Source organism: Lutra lutra, chromosome 10 (assembly GCF_902655055.1).
Source record: "Lutra lutra chromosome 10, mLutLut1.2, whole genome shotgun sequence".
Lineage (NCBI taxonomy): Eukaryota > Metazoa > Chordata > Mammalia > Carnivora > Mustelidae > Lutra > Lutra lutra.
The window spans coordinates 43,149,266-43,167,449 of NC_062287.1; the positions used below are offsets into that span (position 1 = coordinate 43,149,266).

At 43.8% G+C, this 18,184-nt stretch overlaps 1 protein-coding gene across 1 annotated transcript in view; it reads left to right on the forward strand.

The window, feature by feature from the left end:
• The first annotated feature begins 917 nt into the window (after positions 1-917).
• The window catches only part of RAB38 (RAB38, member RAS oncogene family), a 59,524-nt gene continuing 42,257 nt past the window's right edge, over positions 918-18,184 (forward strand). Inside the window, exon 1 of the mRNA XM_047693464.1 lies at positions 918-1,287. Within this exon, the coding sequence (XP_047549420.1) occupies positions 1,086-1,287 (202 nt within the window). The 5' untranslated portion in view covers positions 918-1,085. The remainder of the gene's footprint in view (positions 1,288-18,184) is intronic.

Consider the following 18,184-nt stretch of genomic DNA (forward strand, 5'->3'; position numbering starts at 1 on the left):
CATTAAGAAACAAACAAAAAAACCCTTTCTGGCTCAGGAAATTGGCTTTTAAGTTGGCTTTTTCCTTATTAGTGGTTGACACTGGGTACATTACTTAAAATGTCTAGGCTTCCTTTTCCTCCTTTGTAAAATGGGAAGAATAATGGTATCAATTTTAAGACTGCTAGGGCAATAAAGTGGTAAGTATATAAAAATTGGCACCCAGCAAGTGCTGGATAAATACTTGCTATTGTTAGCATTTAAACTAATCTGACTAGTTATTGAAATTGTATTTCAGTGTTGCCCAGAGCTTTTAGGATAGAAGTCTAAAAACTAAGGATGCCCTCTGCGTTTTCAGCTCCATGGTCCCCCTTGTTGGGCCACTGACAGTTGAATAGGTGTGAAAGTGCTCAGTGTTTTCCCTCCAAGAGAGGTGACAGGTCTGGATTACCATTATCACACCACGAGGAAGACAGCAAATTGAGGCTTGCCCAAGGTCAAATGACTTGCCCAGGGCCACTCACCTCAAAAAAACAGTGCATAAGGGACCCAGACCCCGACCTTCCTCCTGAAATTGTATTCTCAGCTGCCTCTCTTCCAAGCTCTCCCTACAGTGAGGGCTGGGGGCGGGTCTCTGAGCTCAGGAGCCCTGGGATCCCCCGGGCTTGTCACTTCCATGTCCTGCAATGCGCTGAACTTTTCCACACGCAGTTTTCCCGCACGGAAAACGTGGAAAATAAAGCCCACACCTCAAAGCTTTGTGTTCAGGATCACAGGCGAGGAGAGTGCTTCTGAGACTGTAAAGTGCTGCACGAATAACCTTTGCAACAGGCATTAAGACGGGAGCCCCCTGGTTGCCAGTTCCCGGAGACGCTCCCTTCTCCACCCTGCTCCGAGGCGGCGCGCGGCCGCGGGAAAGGAAGGAGGATTAACCCCTGGGCGCCTGTCTGGGCGTTTCTCCAGGCGGCGGGGGAGGAGTTCCGCCCCTCGCCCCCGCCCCGCCGCTCCTCTCCCCGGCGCCCGCAGTCGTGCTCCCGGAGTCGGTCTCCCGCCCAGGCCCCGGCTGCGCTCCCTGGTCCGGCACGGCACGCGGGCCGCCCGCCAGGATGCAGGCCCCGCACAAGGAGCACCTGTACAAGCTGCTGGTGATCGGCGACCTGGGCGTGGGCAAGACCAGCATCATCAAGCGCTACGTGCACCAGAACTTCTCCTCGCACTACCGGGCCACCATCGGCGTGGACTTCGCGCTCAAGGTGCTGCACTGGGACCCGGAGACGGTGGTGCGCCTGCAGCTCTGGGACATCGCAGGTGAGGCCCCGGGGGAGCGGCGAGGGCACGGGGGCCTCGCAGCAGCCCTGCAGTTCCGGGGCGAGGGGCTGCGGGCCGGTCCCGGGCGCCGCACCGCACGAGACTTTTCCTGGTGCGTTGGAAACTTGGTTTCCGAGGAAACAAAAGTTTTTCTGTCTCCTCGCTGAAACTTCAAGTGCATTCCCTGGCGCTTTGGCGCTGTTGCTCGAACTCCCTCGCACACCCTCCCCTGGGATCTCTCGACCCAGTGCGGGTCTCCCCAGGGACCCAGGGAGAGACTGTCTGGAGTTCTTGGTCTCTGGCTCTTTTTCCGGGCGTGGGCGACGCTGCCGGTGACGCGGCCCTTAGTGTCATGCCAGCCACCAAGGGGGAAGCCCTGAGACCGGTTAACAGTGGGAACCAGGAGCGTTCCGGGCTAGAAGGGCTCTTACCCACCTGTTGTCCCCCAACTGCTGTTTTTAACTGCTTACTTAGTTCATTCCAACTCCTACCCCCTCTCAGTGAAGCGAGTTTGAGGTCCAGCTTTGAGGAAGCCAAGGATCCTCGTGTATATGTTTTTGGGGCAAAGTCTTATTTCTGTGTTTCTCTCTGGCTCTCTGTGGTCCTTGGAAAGGAGCCGGTGGGGCGCCTGGGTGGCTTTGTCGGTTGAGCAGGACCCTGGTATTGGATCAAGCCCCGCATGGGGGGGTCCCTGCTTAGCGGGGAGCCTGCTTCTCCCTCTGCCTGCCACTCCCCCTGCTTGTGCTCTCCCTGTCAAATAAATAAATAAAATCTTAAAGAAAAAAGAAAAGGAGCCATGCACCTACCTTAGGGGCACTTTTGTCAAAGAGTCTATGACATTAGCCCTAAGATTTCTTGATTTGCCCATGAAGTTTTCACTGAGAGATCTGGGAAATGAGAAGCTTCATTACAATGTTTGAAACCAGAGTTTGCTTCTGAGGGTTTGTCCCCCAAGTTGGGTGGGGGAGTCAGGCAAATGTGAGGCAAATGTGTGAGCCCTTGGACTGAAGCTGTTTGCAACCTGGGCATGTCCAACCCCTCATTACAGATCTTGGCTCTGTCACTCACCAACCTGCCCAGTGGCTCCAGACAGGTCCCTTCTGCTCAGTTGCATCCCTGTTAAGTGGAAAGGGATTGGCCACGGCAGCTCAGGAATCTTCCTGCTCCGATGTTTCAAGGTCCTCTGGGATTCTGTGTAAACAGTGCCACTTCACCTCTGGCTGTTCATTGTGGTACCAGGAGCCTTTGCTTAAGTGCTGGACCCAAACCTGCCACTTCTCTTTCAGAAAACAGGTTCCTCTTTAGCTGGTGTATTTGTCTGGGAAGCACTTAATCATGGCTCGAAGCATGAGTCTTATGATAAAACTTTCGGCATGTGAACAGATTCCTACATTTGGAGTCATCTTCAGCAGCTCTGGTGGCATAGGGGGTTATCAGGGACCAGATGATGCCATCAGCCACTGACTGGGCTTTTCATCTAGAAAAACCACTGTAAGTCTCTGCACTTCCGTTGTTGGATGTTTTAATGTCTGAAAACTCTTCTGGCTGTGCTGATATATCTAGAACTCAAGTTTAGAAGGAACTTACTGTTTCAAAGGGGATGTAGCTGTCATTTAGACTTTTGTGTCAAACGCAAGTACGGATGTGACCTTAGCATGTTAGAGAATGTCCGTGAATCTCAGAGAAGGTAGAAAGGCATAGTAATTAAGAGTCCAAATTCCAGAGGCGAACCACTTTTGACTGTATCCCTGTTTTACCCCACATGTCCTGAGCTGTTTTAGGCAAGTTTCTTAACCTCCTGATCTCAGTTGCCTTATCTATAAATTAGGCAGGATGCTTTCTCCCAGTAAATGAGAAATGGGCAACCAACAAATGCCACCTAAAGGTGACAGTACCTACTATCCAGGAGAACCTCAGGGATTATTGTGACAATAACATGTATAATGGTAGGCAAGAAGACATACGAATGTGCTAAGTTATAATAAATGAGGAGTCCTATATTACATCTATAATCTGGTCCAAAATACCCAGTACCATTTTTCAGCTTTATCCGTGGTACAGCATGCTGTCATGAACAATTTAAGCACCAAATTTCGAAATGCCTCCTGAGGAGGCACCTGGGTGTCACCCTCATTTTAAGTCACCCTCTTTTCTCACCTGGACTATTACATTAACCTCCTCACTAAGCTTCTTGCTTTCTCTCTAGTCTCATATGAAGTAATCGTTTGTCAATTTTTTTTTTTTTTTAAGAGACTGCATAGCAGGGGCACAGGGGCGGGTCAGTCGGTTAAGTGTCTGCCTTGGGCTCTGGTCATGAACCTGGGGTCCTGGGTTGGAGCCCCATGTCAGGCTTCCTGCTCAGCTGGAAGCCTGCTTCCCCCTCTCCTTTGTGCTTTCTCTCTCTCTCAAGTAAATAAATAAAATCTTAAAAAAAAAAAAAAAAAGAAGAAATGCCTCTGAAGCTGTGGTTCTGGACTGAAGTTGTTGGGGAGGCTATAGCCACAGAAGTCTGTGCAAATAAGAAATCTGAGGAGTTTGGAAAGTCGGTTGTACAGCTGTAGTGGTGTGTAGTATCTCAGGAGGGGAACTACTTTTTCCCAGGGCTCTGATGTTCAGTGGTAACATGCCTTTGGCAGCCTCCAGCCCAAAGGCCCTCATGAGCTGTGTTAGAAGCTGGGAATCAGGCCCTACTTGTTGTGGGGAAGTTGGGCCCTTGTGGAAGGGTTGAGTGGAACATCGTGGTAGCATATTTCAAACTACATAGGTAGCCCTGTGAGGAGTGAATTCATACGAAATCCAACCTCAAGTACCCACTCAGACTCTAGTCAGCTAAGCATACCTTACAGCACCTTCAGATCAGCCTGTCTGTCCAGACCTAAGAATGCTTCTCTCTCTCCTTTGGGCTCAACTCTGCTATGTGTGTGAAAAGAACAGGTGAGGCTAAAGTGTGAACAGGAGGGCCACACTTTGAGGTGGTTGAGAGGATGGATGACATAAAGAGGACAGGCCCTGTCATTGATAGAATATCATATCCATCTGCAATGGAGGGAATCTTTGCTCATGAGATTTTTGATATTCATTTGATTCAATGCCAACTCATGGTCTGTACGTGTCCAACTAAATTCTGTGATATGTCTCTTGTAGCCACTTTGACTGACCAATCTATTCCTGAAAGACTCCAAAAAATACCTCTCAGAGGGTGCCTGGCTGGCTCAGCCTGTAGAGCATGTGACTCTTGATCTCCCCGGTCATGAGTTCCAGCCCCACATTGGGCATAGAGATTACTTAATAAAAACAAAAAACAGAAAACTTTTTTTTTCTTTTTTTTAAATACCTCTCAGGGCTTGTGAAGTAGGCTGAAAACCAACATGGTAAATTCCACAAACCTCACAGGGAATGGCAATCATCCTGAGTCCCAAAGATTCTATCACGGAGGAGCAGCTGGGTCAGCTCTGGCTTCCAGAGCTCTTGACAGTGTCAAGAGAAATTAAGTCACTCCGCCCAAGGCCACCTACCTATTAAGTGGAAGAGCCCAATTAATACAGTTCTATGTGACTTGGAATCAAGCCATGCTCTTAGAGACCACCGGCCTGTGAGTGCCTGGGGCATAGTTGGTCCCCTGGGATTATACCCTCCTCCCATTGAAAGGTATTACTTCTTTCTTTCTTCCTTTCTTTCTTTCTTTCTTTCTTTCTTTCTTTCTTTCTTTCTTTCTTTCTTCCTGTGTTGCTTCTTTAGATTTACCTAAGGTTATCCTTGCCTTCTTCCTATTTCTAACATGTTTCTGGATATTAATCAGAATGACCTTACAGGTAGTGGGATGAAATAGAATGAATATCTATTTCTGAAAATTTGATTCTTGGTTGTAGAGTTTTTAAAATAGATTTATCAGGAAAAAAAAGTAAGCAAAAGGTTCACATTTGAGACTCTCTATTCCTCTCCAAATCTGATTACTGTAATTATTCCATCAGCATTTTCAAAGAGAATGATACAGTTTTGTCTAGAACTCTTTGTGTGCTTTGGGACCACAGCTGGAGGATTTGGGACAGTCGTAGTAATAGCAGCTAACATTTCTTAAGCGTTTATTATTATGTGTATAATACACATACTTAATTTTTAATTCCCCAGTAACATAGTTGGTTAAGTGGTAGTGCTGGAATTTAAAATTTGGCCATGGAATCCAGTACCAAGGTTTCTAACAGCTTTGCTCTACTTCCCACAATTTAAAAATAAAATACTTCGGGGGCGCCTGGGTGGCTCTGTCAGTTATGCATCTGACTCTTGATTTTGGCTCAGGTCATGATCTCAGGATTGTGAGATGGAGCCCCACATCAGGTTCCACACTGGGCATGGAGCCTGCTTAGGATTCTCTCTCTCCCCCCCCATTCTTGCTCCCTGTCTCACAAATAAATAAATCAATCTTTAAAAAATTTTAAAAAATACTTTATTTATTTCTTTTTTAAAGATTTTATTTATTAGAGAGAGCAGGAGTGGGGTGAGGGGTAGAGGGAGAAGCGGGCTCCAGTCGCCAGCAGGGAGGCCAGTGTGGGGCTTGATCGGGGGACTCTGGGATCAGGACCTGAGCTGAAGGTAGATGCTTAACTGAGTCACTTAGGTGCCCTCAAAATAAAATACTTTAGACACATTCTTTCTTTAAAAAAAGATTTATCGGGGCACCTGGGTGGCTCGGTGGGTTGGGCCGCTGCCTTCGGCTCAGGTCATGATTTCAGGGTTCTGGGATCGAGTCCCGCATTGGGCTCTCTGCTTGGCAGGGAGCCTGCTTCCCCCTCTCTCTCTCTCTGCCTGCTTCTCTGCCTACTTGTGATATCTGTCAAATAAATAAATGAAATAAAAAAAATAAATAAATAAATAAAAAATAAGTAAAAAAAAGATTTATCTCTTTATTTCAGAGAGAGAGAGTGCATGAGAGCGGAGAGGAGGGTCAGCGAGGGTGGGGGAGAGGAGAATCTCAAGCAGACTCCCTGCTGAGCTCAAGCCTGGTGTGGAGCTTGATCTCATGACCCTGAGATGAGGACCTGAACTGAAATCAAGAGTTGGACACTTAACCGACTGAGCCATCCAAGCATCCCTAGACATATTCTAAATATGTTTAAAAATATACTACTTGACGCTGGGCAAACTATGGGACCTCAGTTGCTAGACCTTGCTCGACCTCAGATGCCTCATCTACAAAAAGGCTCTTGTTTCATTCTCCTGGGATATCTCATATTTGTATTATGTAATCTCTTGCAGTTTCTGCCAGTTCTAAAGTATTTTCGGTGTGCCCAGGTTATATGGGCCAGCTTCTTCCAACTTTTTCCCTTGCCAGCTTTGGGACGGGTGCAAGTCACTTACATGTCTGAGCCGTGGTTTCCTGTCTGTAAACCAAGGACAGTAGCAGAACCTGCTCCTTAGAGTTGTTAAAAAAATAAAATGAGGTAATTCCTGGGAAGTGGTGCCTGCTTGACGTATAACACCTGGTGAATAAATGTTAGCTCTTAATCTTGTTCTTAACCGTTAGTACGAACTACCTTCACGTACATTTTCCTGCTTGTTCTGCCCAGCATTGCTGAGTGTATACACAGATCAGGTAGTATTACACCTATTTTATATTAGAGAAAAACAAGAATCAGAGGTAAGGGACTTGCCCAGGGTTGCAAGAGTCAGCAAGTGGCCAAGGAAAAGTATTTCCATCAGGCACTTCTGTGGTAACTTTCCCTGCCTAAACTGTGTGACAAAGAAACATTGGAGGACATTATCTAACAGGCAGAGTGATGGGGAGGCAGCCAGGGCCTAGAGTCAGGAGCCCTGGGACATGGAGTCCCCATGCCAGTAGCCATGAGATTCATCTGCATCACGGTGCTTTGTTGTTTTAGGGTTTATGAAATGCTTCCGCATTGTGAAATTCGATGGGGGGTGGTGGCGGTGGGGTGGAGAAGGCAGGTTTTAGATTTGACTCTCTTCAGTGTCTAGTTCTTAAAGACTGTAATTCTCCAAGGAGTTTTAGAAGAAGGGTCTTAAATGTCAACATAATAGATCTAGAAATGTAGAATGAGCTAAATTTGGCAACCACATGTCAAACAAATAAACAAAAATGTGTGTCAAGTCTGGGCTACTCTCTGCTGGGCAGTTTATTGCCTTGTTTCTAGCCTGGCTAATTATAGATTTTCTAAATACCATCCGGACTAACATGGTTTGTGCTTAGAGGTAAGCAGTGTGTACACGCAGTAAGATGGGGAACTTTCTAAGTAGGGTGAATGGTGTGTGGGCAAAGCACCCTGGGGCTTTTTGCAGGGCAGTCAGTAGAATCTCAGTCACAGACATGTGAGCATTAGGCATGTGCGACCTCTGCGTTTTAGAGGGCTAGTTCTGACAGGAGAGCGCATAGGAGTCTGACCAAAGCTAAGTCATTTGAGAGAAGGACGGGATGGGGAGGAATAGCTCTAAGGTGTGTGGCTGGTTTCTTCAGCACAAATGTATATGAAATGGGTGGTATGTGTTAGAGACAGTTCTAGGTGGGGGGAAGACAAAGAAGGATAAAGAAGCAAACAAGGCGTGGTTGCTGACCTCAAGAAGTTCACGGTTTGATGGGTGTGGTGGCACCAAAGCAAATCACTGTAACAGTGAATGAACTGTATCAAGAAGGACACTCCAAAATATTCTGGTAGCACAGAGATCCTGCCTGTACCACATCTGTCCATTCTCTGAGCTTAAAACTTAGCAGGTATGGGCGCCTGGGTGGCTCAGTGGGTTAAGCCTCTACCTTCGGCTCAGGTCGTGATCCCAGGGTCCTGGGATTGAGCCCCGCATCGGGCTCTCTGCTCGGCAGGAAGCCTGCTTCCCTCTCTCTCTCTTCCTACTTGTGATCTCTGTCAAGTAAATAAATAAATAAAATCTTTAAAAAACAAAAAACAAAAAACAACAACTGAGCAGGTAGGATAAAGCCTCTGGCTCGTGGAATGTTTCCAGTCCTCTTACCTACAACCTGTTACTCCCTGTGATCAGTGATTTCAGGGCTCTACAGCTTGAGGCTGAAGTTCATCCTCTGGCTCTCTTCAGTTTTGTCTCCTCCTCTTGAGAGTCTCACATGTTCCCATGGCTTTAAACTCCATGCAGGTGTTTCCAAAATCGTGCATCTAACCTTGACTTCCATGACCTTCAGACCTACAGTTTGGTCTTCCTGCTGGCCATCTCCATCACAATCTCTCATATATCTGGCAGGATCAATATGTCATAGCAAAGTGGCATGAAAAAGCAGATTGTTGTTTTTTCTCTATTAGTGAAGTAAAATATGCTGAATGTAGCAAAATTGTAAAGTAGAAAATGACAGTAACAACAACAGAGAATACAGAGAACAACAACAGAAGAATACAGAGAACATCTGCAATCATCCTTCTTTTTAAAAAAATTTTTTTTACTAACATATAATGTATTATTTGCCCCAGGGGTACAGGTCTGTGAATTGTCAGGCCTACACACTTCACAGCACTCATCATAGCACATACCCTCCCCAATGCACAATCATCCCTCTTAATGATAAGTAGTAAAGGACGATATTTTATATGTCTAAACTAGGCATCTTTCCCCATTCGCTGGACTTGATATATACCTTTCCCATTAGTCACTTGGACTTGAAACGTCTGCCATATTTTCTTCTTTGACCCTCCAACTCAGGTAGTGATTATGCTTCTCTTGCCACTGCTGTAGACCAAGGACAGCGCTATTATTACTTCCCTGATTTTCTTCTGTAATAGCCATCTGTCTAGTCTCTTCTTCCTTCAGTTGTTATGTGTCCCAAGGTCAAGTTCATCTTTCTGGAACATTGCTTTGGTGGCTCCCTATTGCCTATAGATTATGCATGTCATGAAATGAGGAATTAAAACACTAGAGATGAGGTGATAGGAAGGCTGATGGCAAAAAAGAGGACAGATTTCAAGTCACAGAACCATTGAGGGAAGAGTGGGTGAGGTCCAGCAGGGAGTCCTTGAGTCCTGACCAGGTCAAGAGGAAACACAGGATCCATGTCATTGTGGCTTGTCATGAATACAGCTATTGTCTTTGAGTGTTGAAGCAGTACTTAAATATTTGTTTTTGTTTTATTATACTGAATTTTATTTACAAAGTCATTTTAAAATTTGAGCATTTGAGAGGTGTAAGATTTTGCCTGGGAAAATTTATTCATTCTCTTGGTGAGCAGAGGGACTTAGGGATAAACAAAGTGGATCAATTTTTGCAATTATGGAATATGATAGCCTGGTGGGACATAAAGCAGAGAGATAATTATTTGATCACTGTTTTGATGACTGTTCTGAAGGGCAAGTGTTAAAAGAAAGTCAAAACAGGACACCTACCCTAGCTGTGGTGTGAAGGTGAGGAGACATGGTGTGGTCAGTGGTAATCTGGCATCGCTACAGGTTACAACATGGGAGGAGGGCTTGGTGAGGGAGCACACAAACCATGGAAGGACATATATGCAAGCTAAAGGTCAAAGGTAATCTCTTACATTGATCAGTTTGCCAAGGCAGTTTTTGCAATTTAAACACCACCCTGCTTGTGACAAATAGGTCTTATTATTTCTAATTTTGGAGGTGAGGAAACTGGACCAAGCCTGAGTAGAACATGGCGCCTGGCCCACAGTGGCCACTCAGTGACAGTGGTTGGATACTGGAGTCATCACTCACCTGAAGAGTTTTTGAGAGTAGTTGCTTTATAGAAAGGCTTAGAGCCCTTTCTCTCCATCTTCTTATGATTCACTCTAGGGAATCCTGCAAAGCTTTCAAGTCATTAAGATCCACCCTGCCCCTGCCCCTCTTTACTTTTCTTTCTTTCTCTTGATTCTGAGATGGAGAGTCCCAGAGGTATATGCTGGCCCTGCTTCTCCTGGGGGTAGAAGTCATGTTTATTCCATCAAGGCAAGATCCTCATCTTCTAGATTAGTGTGTTAGAGTAGTGTCTGACTTGGCAAGGTCAAGACTCTGTAGCCTGGGTTTTACATTACTGAGTTCCACTTTTTTTCTTTAACTGTTTGAAAATTTAATAAAGAAACAATATGATCATAAATTACTCTTTGAAAATAACTCAGGTTTTAACTTCCAGCATTCCCCACTCCTTTTAGTTTCTTATTCGCAGGTATTAATCAAATTCTATCTCTTCTGTCTTGAAAACTAACTCTGTGTTATCCCTTTGTGGTGGCCTGTGTCTTCATGACTCATCAGGACCACTGTAGCAGCTTCCTAACATCCGTCCCTTCCCCAAGCTCCCCCCCACCCCACCCATCGGTTTGTAGTCCACAGAGGTGAGAGTTTTGAGCATGGCTTCATTCTCCAATCAGAAATTCTCCTGTTTGGCATTCTTTGGTGGATCACCATCTCTTTCAGAATTAGAGGCTAAACTTTTTTACCGTGAAGTTTGAGGTCACCCATTCCAGCCTCATCTCTCATACCTCGGACTCTTGACCATTCCAGATCTCTTTCGGTGGCTTCAATTCACCTCTCACCCCCTCTGTGCTATGGCTCATATGACAGTCGCTGGCTAAATATACTTTCCTCTTTTTCACTTAGATAACTCCTATGGATTCTTGGTCACTCAGCCCACCTCACGTCCTTTAAGAAATGTCTGTTGAGCTCATGTGTGCATGGGAGGCGCTGTTTCTCTCTTCCTGTAATAGCCATGCTTGTCCCGGCTTAGAAGCCTTCTACTGCTCTATTGGAATGCCTTTCCAATCTATAACCCTAGCTCCCAGCATTGTTCTTGGTAGTTAGCAGGGCCTCAAGTGCTTGTTCATTCAAGTTTTCTAGTCAACTATTTCATCATGGCTTCAATTCCCAGGTCTATCATTGACCTAAAAATTTCTTCATTAAAACAAAACAAAAAAAATCCCTTAATTTGTTAGGCTTGAAAGATTTCATAATTTTATGAATATTAATGTATTAAAAATATAGACACTATAAATCTGATAAATATAGTAGTCACTTTTCTGAAAGTAGCATTCTGTTTCATTTTTTCATCATAAAAACTGGGGAGTGACCTTAAAGACCATTCTTAAAAGCTGCACTTCATCATTTAACTATGTCTTTATAATTTGGAATGAAGTGTCATTCATTTGAAGGTCAAGTGGCAAAACTATTGTAATGAATTTTTGACACATTAGAAGAAGTAATAATTTTGAAGGGTAATTTTCACAGAGTTAAGATCTTGAGGGCTAATCAAACCCAACCTTTCCTTTTATAGAAGAGAAAGCAGTGCTCTGAGAGAGGGTTTGCCTTCGTTTCTCAGGCTTTTAGAGCTAGTTAATAGTAGAACTGGAACCAGAATGCAGGCATCTCTGGGTTATTAATGATGAAATTTGAAGAATTAAAAGCTGATTTTTTTAAAAGATTTTATTTATTTATTTGACAGAGAGAGATCACAGCAGACAGAGGCAGGCAGAGAGAGAGAGAGGGAAGCAGGCTCCCCGCTGAGCAGAGAGCCCCATGCGGGACTCGATCCCAGAACCCTGAGATCATGACCTGAGCCGAAGGCAGCGGCTTAACCCGCTGAGCCACCCAGGCGCCCTAAAAGCTGATTTTTTAACACTAGATGTTTTGGTGTAGTCTTAAGCACTGAGACACAAAAATAATTGAATTTTATGGACATCCAGCCCTCTGGAAATTTATGCAATGCAGAAGACAGGATGATGAGATTGGGAATACCCAGAGACTTCCAGGTCTGGGTCAGATAACATTCCTAATATTATTTCCTCTGCTCTCCATCATGAGGCTGAAAATTTGGCCATTTGAACCTCTTGCTTCCTTGCTTACACCCTGTGTTCGTTGCCTTGCTCCTTCCCTTCTTGCTGGTTCACATACCCTTCCCTTTGTTTCCACATACCCAAATCTTATCTAATGTTTAAGATTCACTAGAAGAAAAAAAAAAGATTCATCTAGAAGGGCAACTCCTCTGCAGACTTCCCTAATTCTCTCATTCTTCTCTTGAATCTTATGCAACCTTTTTTTTTTTTCCTCCATGTAGCACTTCTTCCTTTAGCCTTGTATTGAGAGTTATTTCCCACCTTTCCCATATCCTTGGTGTGCTTTAGCAGACCTTGCCACGGTTGTGACATGATTTAATGAAATGACTGTGAAGTCAGCAAAGAGGTAGAGAAGAAGAAAGTACTACACTGTGGGGAGAACCAAGCAAGTGTGGGTTTTTTGGGAAGCAAAGGAGAAAGAATTTTAGGAGAGGATGGTCAATAGTTTCAGAGAAGTCAGAGTTCTTTCTTTTTGCTCCGAGTCCCTACTTATTGTAGCCTCTTTTAGCCTTGTATATTATTGTTATTGTTATTTTTTAAAGATTTTATTTATTTATTTGACAGAGAGAGATCACAAGTAGGCAGAGAGGCAGGCAGAGAGAGAGAGAGGGAAGCAGGCTCCCCGCTGAGCAGAGAGCCCAATGCGGGACTCGATCCCAGGACCCTGAGATCATGACCTGAGCTGAAGGCAATGGCTTAACCCACTGAGCCACCCAAGTGCCCGTAGCCCGATATATTATTAACCTTTCTTCCTCATCAGCCTTGCACAAAACTATTCTCTCAAGAAAAGTGATGAACAACTTAGCTTCTTATATAGCCCCTCAGCCTAATGTGGACAAAGAGAATATCCGTAGTGAGAGGGATCCACGCAATTTGCAGTCTAATTTCATGCAAAATTTAAAGGAAATTGACAAATTATTTGTTGGGAAGACTTTTTCCGTACAATGTAATGTGTTATTAAGAGCCAACATTTAGGGCGCCTGGGTGGCTCAGTGGGTTAAGCCTCTTCTTTCAGCTCAGGTCATGATCTCAGGGTCCTGGGATGGAGCCCCGCATCGGGCTCTCTGTTTAGCAGGGAGCCTGCTTGCCCTCCCCTCCCTACCTGCCTCTCTGCCTACTTGTGATCTCTCTCTCTCTCTCTGTGTCAAATAAATAAATAAAATCTTAAAAAAAAAAGAGCCAACATTTATGGAGTGTCGGGCATGGTACTGTATATGTGTTTTGTTTTGTTAAAATATTTATTTATTTATTTGACAGAGAGAGAGAGAGACATAGCAAGAGAGGGAACACAAGCAGGAAAAGTGGTAAAGGGAAAAGCAGTCTTCCCGCTGAGCAGGGAGCCTGAAGCAGGGCTGGATCCTGGGATGGAGTCAAAGGCGGATACTTAACGACTGAGCCACCCAGGCGCCCAGTACTAAGTGTTTTTATGTATCCTTTCATTTATTGCTCACAGTGAGTGGATCTGGTAGGTCTTGTCACTAGCCCCATCCCAGAGCCGAGAGAACTTTGCCTAGACAAGCTAGAAAACAACATAGTCAAGGAAGAAAAAAAACACAAAAAACTTCTCAAAAGTCATACAGGTCGTGAGGGATGGTGCTGGGTAGGAACAGAGATGTTTTCTGTTTGCTGTTTTCTGACTACTCTGTTCTACTGTTTCCTGAGTGTGATACAACAGTGCAGTCATTTTCCCATTCCAGAGATTAAGTGGCATTTAGAAGATACACATTATTTATTTTAAAAGAAAAGTTATGTTTTGAATCTTGATATTTTTATTTTTATTTTTATTTATTTTTTTTTAAAGATTTTATTTATTTATTTGACAGAGAGAGATCACAAGTAGACAGAGAGGCAGGCAGAGAGAGAGAGAGAGAGGGAAGCAGGCTCCCTGCTGAGCAGAGAGCCCGATGCGGGACTCGATTCCAGGACCCTGAGATCATGACCTGAGCCGAAGGCAGCGGCTTAACCCACTGAGCCACCCAGGCGCCCTTGAATCTTGATATTTTTAGATAGAGCTAAGAATTAAATGAGCTGAATTCTTTGCACACATCACTGCTGAGACCATGGGGTTGGCTTGGCTTAATAACAACCATCTTTTTTTTTTTTTTGTAATAAAGATTTTATGTATTTATTTGAGAGAAAGAGCGTGAGCCTGGGCAGGGGTGGTGGCCGGAGGAAAGGGAGCAAGAGAAACAGACTCCTTTCCCTACCCCTGCCCAGACTCCCACTCTCTCTCTCAAATAAATACATAAAATCTCTATTTAAAAAAGTAACAATTGGTTTTTCAAGTATCCAGAAACAATAACATCATAGAAAGGAAGGTGGAAGAATTGTAGTGACCTATTTTAAAAATAAATTTCAAAATATTCTAATTAAATCCTGTATTTATATTTAAATTTTAGGCTGTGTACGGGGTGGGGGGAGAGAAACAGAGACAGAGAGAGACAATACCCCAGTATCCCAGATTTTTTTGTCAGAATTTATTTTGACTGAGGTCTGACACTACTCAGCTTAGATGAGATAATTCACTTGAATGGAGATCATAACCTGAACCGAAGGCAGACTCTTAACTGACTGAGCCACCCAGGATTCCCTCCCTCCCACCAAGTTCAATTTATTAAGTGGTTAGCACCAAATAATTGAATAAGTATTATGTTCTAACAACTTAGTAGCCATTTGAAAAGAAATTGGAAGACAAAAGATTTTGAATTTCGTTTTTAATAACTATAATTATTTACTGTTGGTATATGTGTGCCTTTGGGCCATGGAATAGAATTTTGAGTCAGAGTAGATATCATCCCCCTCGTTTCCTGTTTCACCTTGATTTTCACATGACTCTTGCTTTTTATCACACAAACTATGAAAACCTGTTTCAAAAAGATAGGATCGCATTAGAAGGAATGTAGCATGGTCTAATGTAAAAATTGTGAACTATCTCAAGTTAGCAGTTCCTGAGGTGTTTGACTGAGCTTGAGTACCTCTGTGTTTACCTTAAAATTTTAAGATATCCTGTTTATCCACTTGCACCCCTGTGAGTTCACTGACACACCCCAGAGCACCTTGGTACACATTTTGGGAACTACAGCTCTAAAGGAATCTGGAAATTCTTTAAGAGTGAAGTATGTATGTATGTATGTATGTATGTATGTATGTATTTATTTAACGGACAGAGATCACAAGTAGGCAGAGAAGCAGGCAGAGAGAGGGGGAAGCAGGCTCCCTGCCAAGCAGAGAGCCCGATACGGGGCTCGACCCTAGGACCCTGGGATCATGACCTGAGCCAAAGGCAGAGGCTTTAACCCACTGAGCCATCCAGGCGCCCCAAGAGTGAAACCTTTAGAGTCCGGTTCTGAGTTCTAGACTTGTGAGTTATTTGTAAAAGTGTTAGAAATCCTGACTTTTTACTGTCTTGTGAGTTACTTATAAAAGAATCTTTAAAGGTTACTTAGAGATGATGTCTCAAATGCTAAGTAATTCAAACATACCTTTTTCTTAACACATTTGAGCTTATAGTTCAGTGGAGGTATTTTTAGGTTGTTTGTTAGGTATTTGTTTAAATTGTAGTTAAATTAACAACATGGGATGCTGATTGCTTTATCTTGATTCATGCCAACCTCTCATCTGTGACTTGGTTTCATTCCCTCCCACTATCCAGTATTTGACATTACATTATTTTCTATTCAAGTGAATTATTTCATCTAAGCTGAGTAGTGTCAGACCTCAGTCAAAATAAATTCTGACAGGGGCGCCTGGGTGGCTCAGTGGGTTAAGCCGCTGCCTTCGGCTCAGGTCATGATCTCAGAGTCCTGGGATCGAGCCCCGCATCGGGCTCTCTGCTCAGCAGGGAGCCTGCTTCCTCCTCTCTCTCTGCCTGCCTCTCTGCCTGCTTGTGATCTCTCTGTCAAATAAATAAATAAAATCTTTTAAAAAAATAAATAAATTCTGACAAAAAAATCTGGGTACTAAGGTATTAATTGTCTCTCTCTGTCTCTGTTTCTCTCCCCCCACCCCATGCACTGCCTAAAATTTAAATATAAATATAGAATTTAATTGGAATATTTTGAAATTTATTTTTAAAATAGGTGACTACAATTCACCCACCCTTATGGACGCCTGAAAAACCAATTGTTATTTTTTATGTCATCTCACTCTTGCTTAATTCAGTACAGCTTAATTCAGTACAGTGCCTCTAGCTTTACCATCTTGTTGAACAGAGGTAAGATTTCCTATAAGAGATGACAACCAGTAGTGAGGTGAAATGGGGAAACTGAAGAAGTTGCAGAAAGAGCTTGGGTGGTTCTGAATCGGGGACAGGTTTTATTCAAAGTGAATCTTAAGAATGAGCAGGAGTTTAAGCAGGCATAGCAAATAAGTGGGTGGGATCAAGATCTTGCTTTATTCGGTTCACTCCTCTCCCTGGGGTGCCCCCTCCCCAGTAAGAAATCTCTGGGAGCCCAAGTGGTAAAGTAAATGAACTATTTTCTCTGCCTGGCAAACTCTTGCTCCTATTTTGATGAGTTTCTCTCTGAAAAATCTTTTTCCAATTTAGGACCACTGAAGCTACTGGTCCTTGCTTCCCTAGGAAATGGGAACACAGCTTTCCCATAATCCTGGTTCACATTTTGTTTCTTTGTAAAACTCTACTGGTAGTTAGGTGGATCTACTGGAACAGGCCCAGTGTGCTAAAGAGTATTTTGATGCAAAAATGAACAAACATGGGATCCTAAGTAAACATTTGTAAGAGCCTACAAGAGCCATAAGAAAAACGGATCAGTAGCAATAATTTTTTCAAAATAAAGTCATATCAATTTCATTAAATTCTAAATATTTTGTTGGAGTTATTTTTATAAAATAGATAAAATTACACACATTTAAATGTAAGGCAGTGTTCTGTGGTATGTGACAATGCAAAAGAAATGGCTTGTGAGTGACGCCTGGGTGGCTCAGTTGGTTAAGCAGCTGTCTTCGGCTCAGGTCATGATCCCAGCGTCCTGGGATCGAGTCCCACATCGGGCTCCTTGCTTGTCAGGGAGCCTGCTTCTCCCTCTGCCTCTGCCTGCCATTCTGTCTGCCTGTGCTCGCTCTCTCTCCCTCTCTCTCTGACAAATAAATAAATAAAAATCTTAAAAAAAAAAAAGAAATGGCTTGTGAGCAAATTATTTTGCCTTTAAAAGTGGGTATTTGGTACTACTTGGCTCAAGTTAATTAACTCCCAAACATTACTCATATGATGTGGACATTGTAACTCTAAATGCTCTGAGTTTTCAAGACATTCCAATATCTGTCTTGTTAGAGATCTTCCAGTTTTTTTAAAAAGATTTTATTTGTTTATTTGACAGATAGAGATCACAAGTAGGCAAAGAGACAGGCAGATAGAGAGGAGGAAGCAGGCTCCCTGTTGAGCAGAGAGCCCGATGTGGGGCTTGATCCTAGGATCCTGAGATTATGACCTAAGCCAAAGGCAGAGGCTTTAACCCACTGAGCCACCCAGGTACCCCAGAGATCTTCCAATTTTTAAAAAAGATTTATTTAGGGACGCCTGGGTGGCTCAGTTGGTTGGACGACTGCCTTCGGCTCAGGTCATGATCCTGGAGTCCCGGGATCGAGTCCCACATCGGGCTCCCAGCTCCACGGGGAGTCTGCTTCTCTCTCTGACCTTCTCCTCGCTCATGCTCTCTCTCACTGTCTCTCTCTCAAATAAATAAATAAAATCTTAAAAAAAAAAAAAGATTTATTTATTTATTTGAGAGAGAGCAAGAGGGCACGTGTGAGTGGGGTGAGGGGCGGATGGAGAGAATCTCAAGCAGACACCGCACTGAACTCAGATCCTGACACAGGGTCTATTTCACTGCCCATGAGATCATGACCTGGGTCATAACCAAGAGTTGGAGGCTTAACCGACTGAGCCACACAGGCACCCCTAGAGATCTTCCAATTTATAACTGTTGGCAAATTGTTCAAATTGCCTTAAATCTTGCATGGGTCACAGAATATATTAGCAGCCCAACCAACCTCCAGTTTGTGGCATCTTCTGTAAACAGTAGTGGATCCCTGAAAGTGTTTAATTAGGGAAATGATCAGGTGAATTCGGCAGAGGCATATGGAAATTAA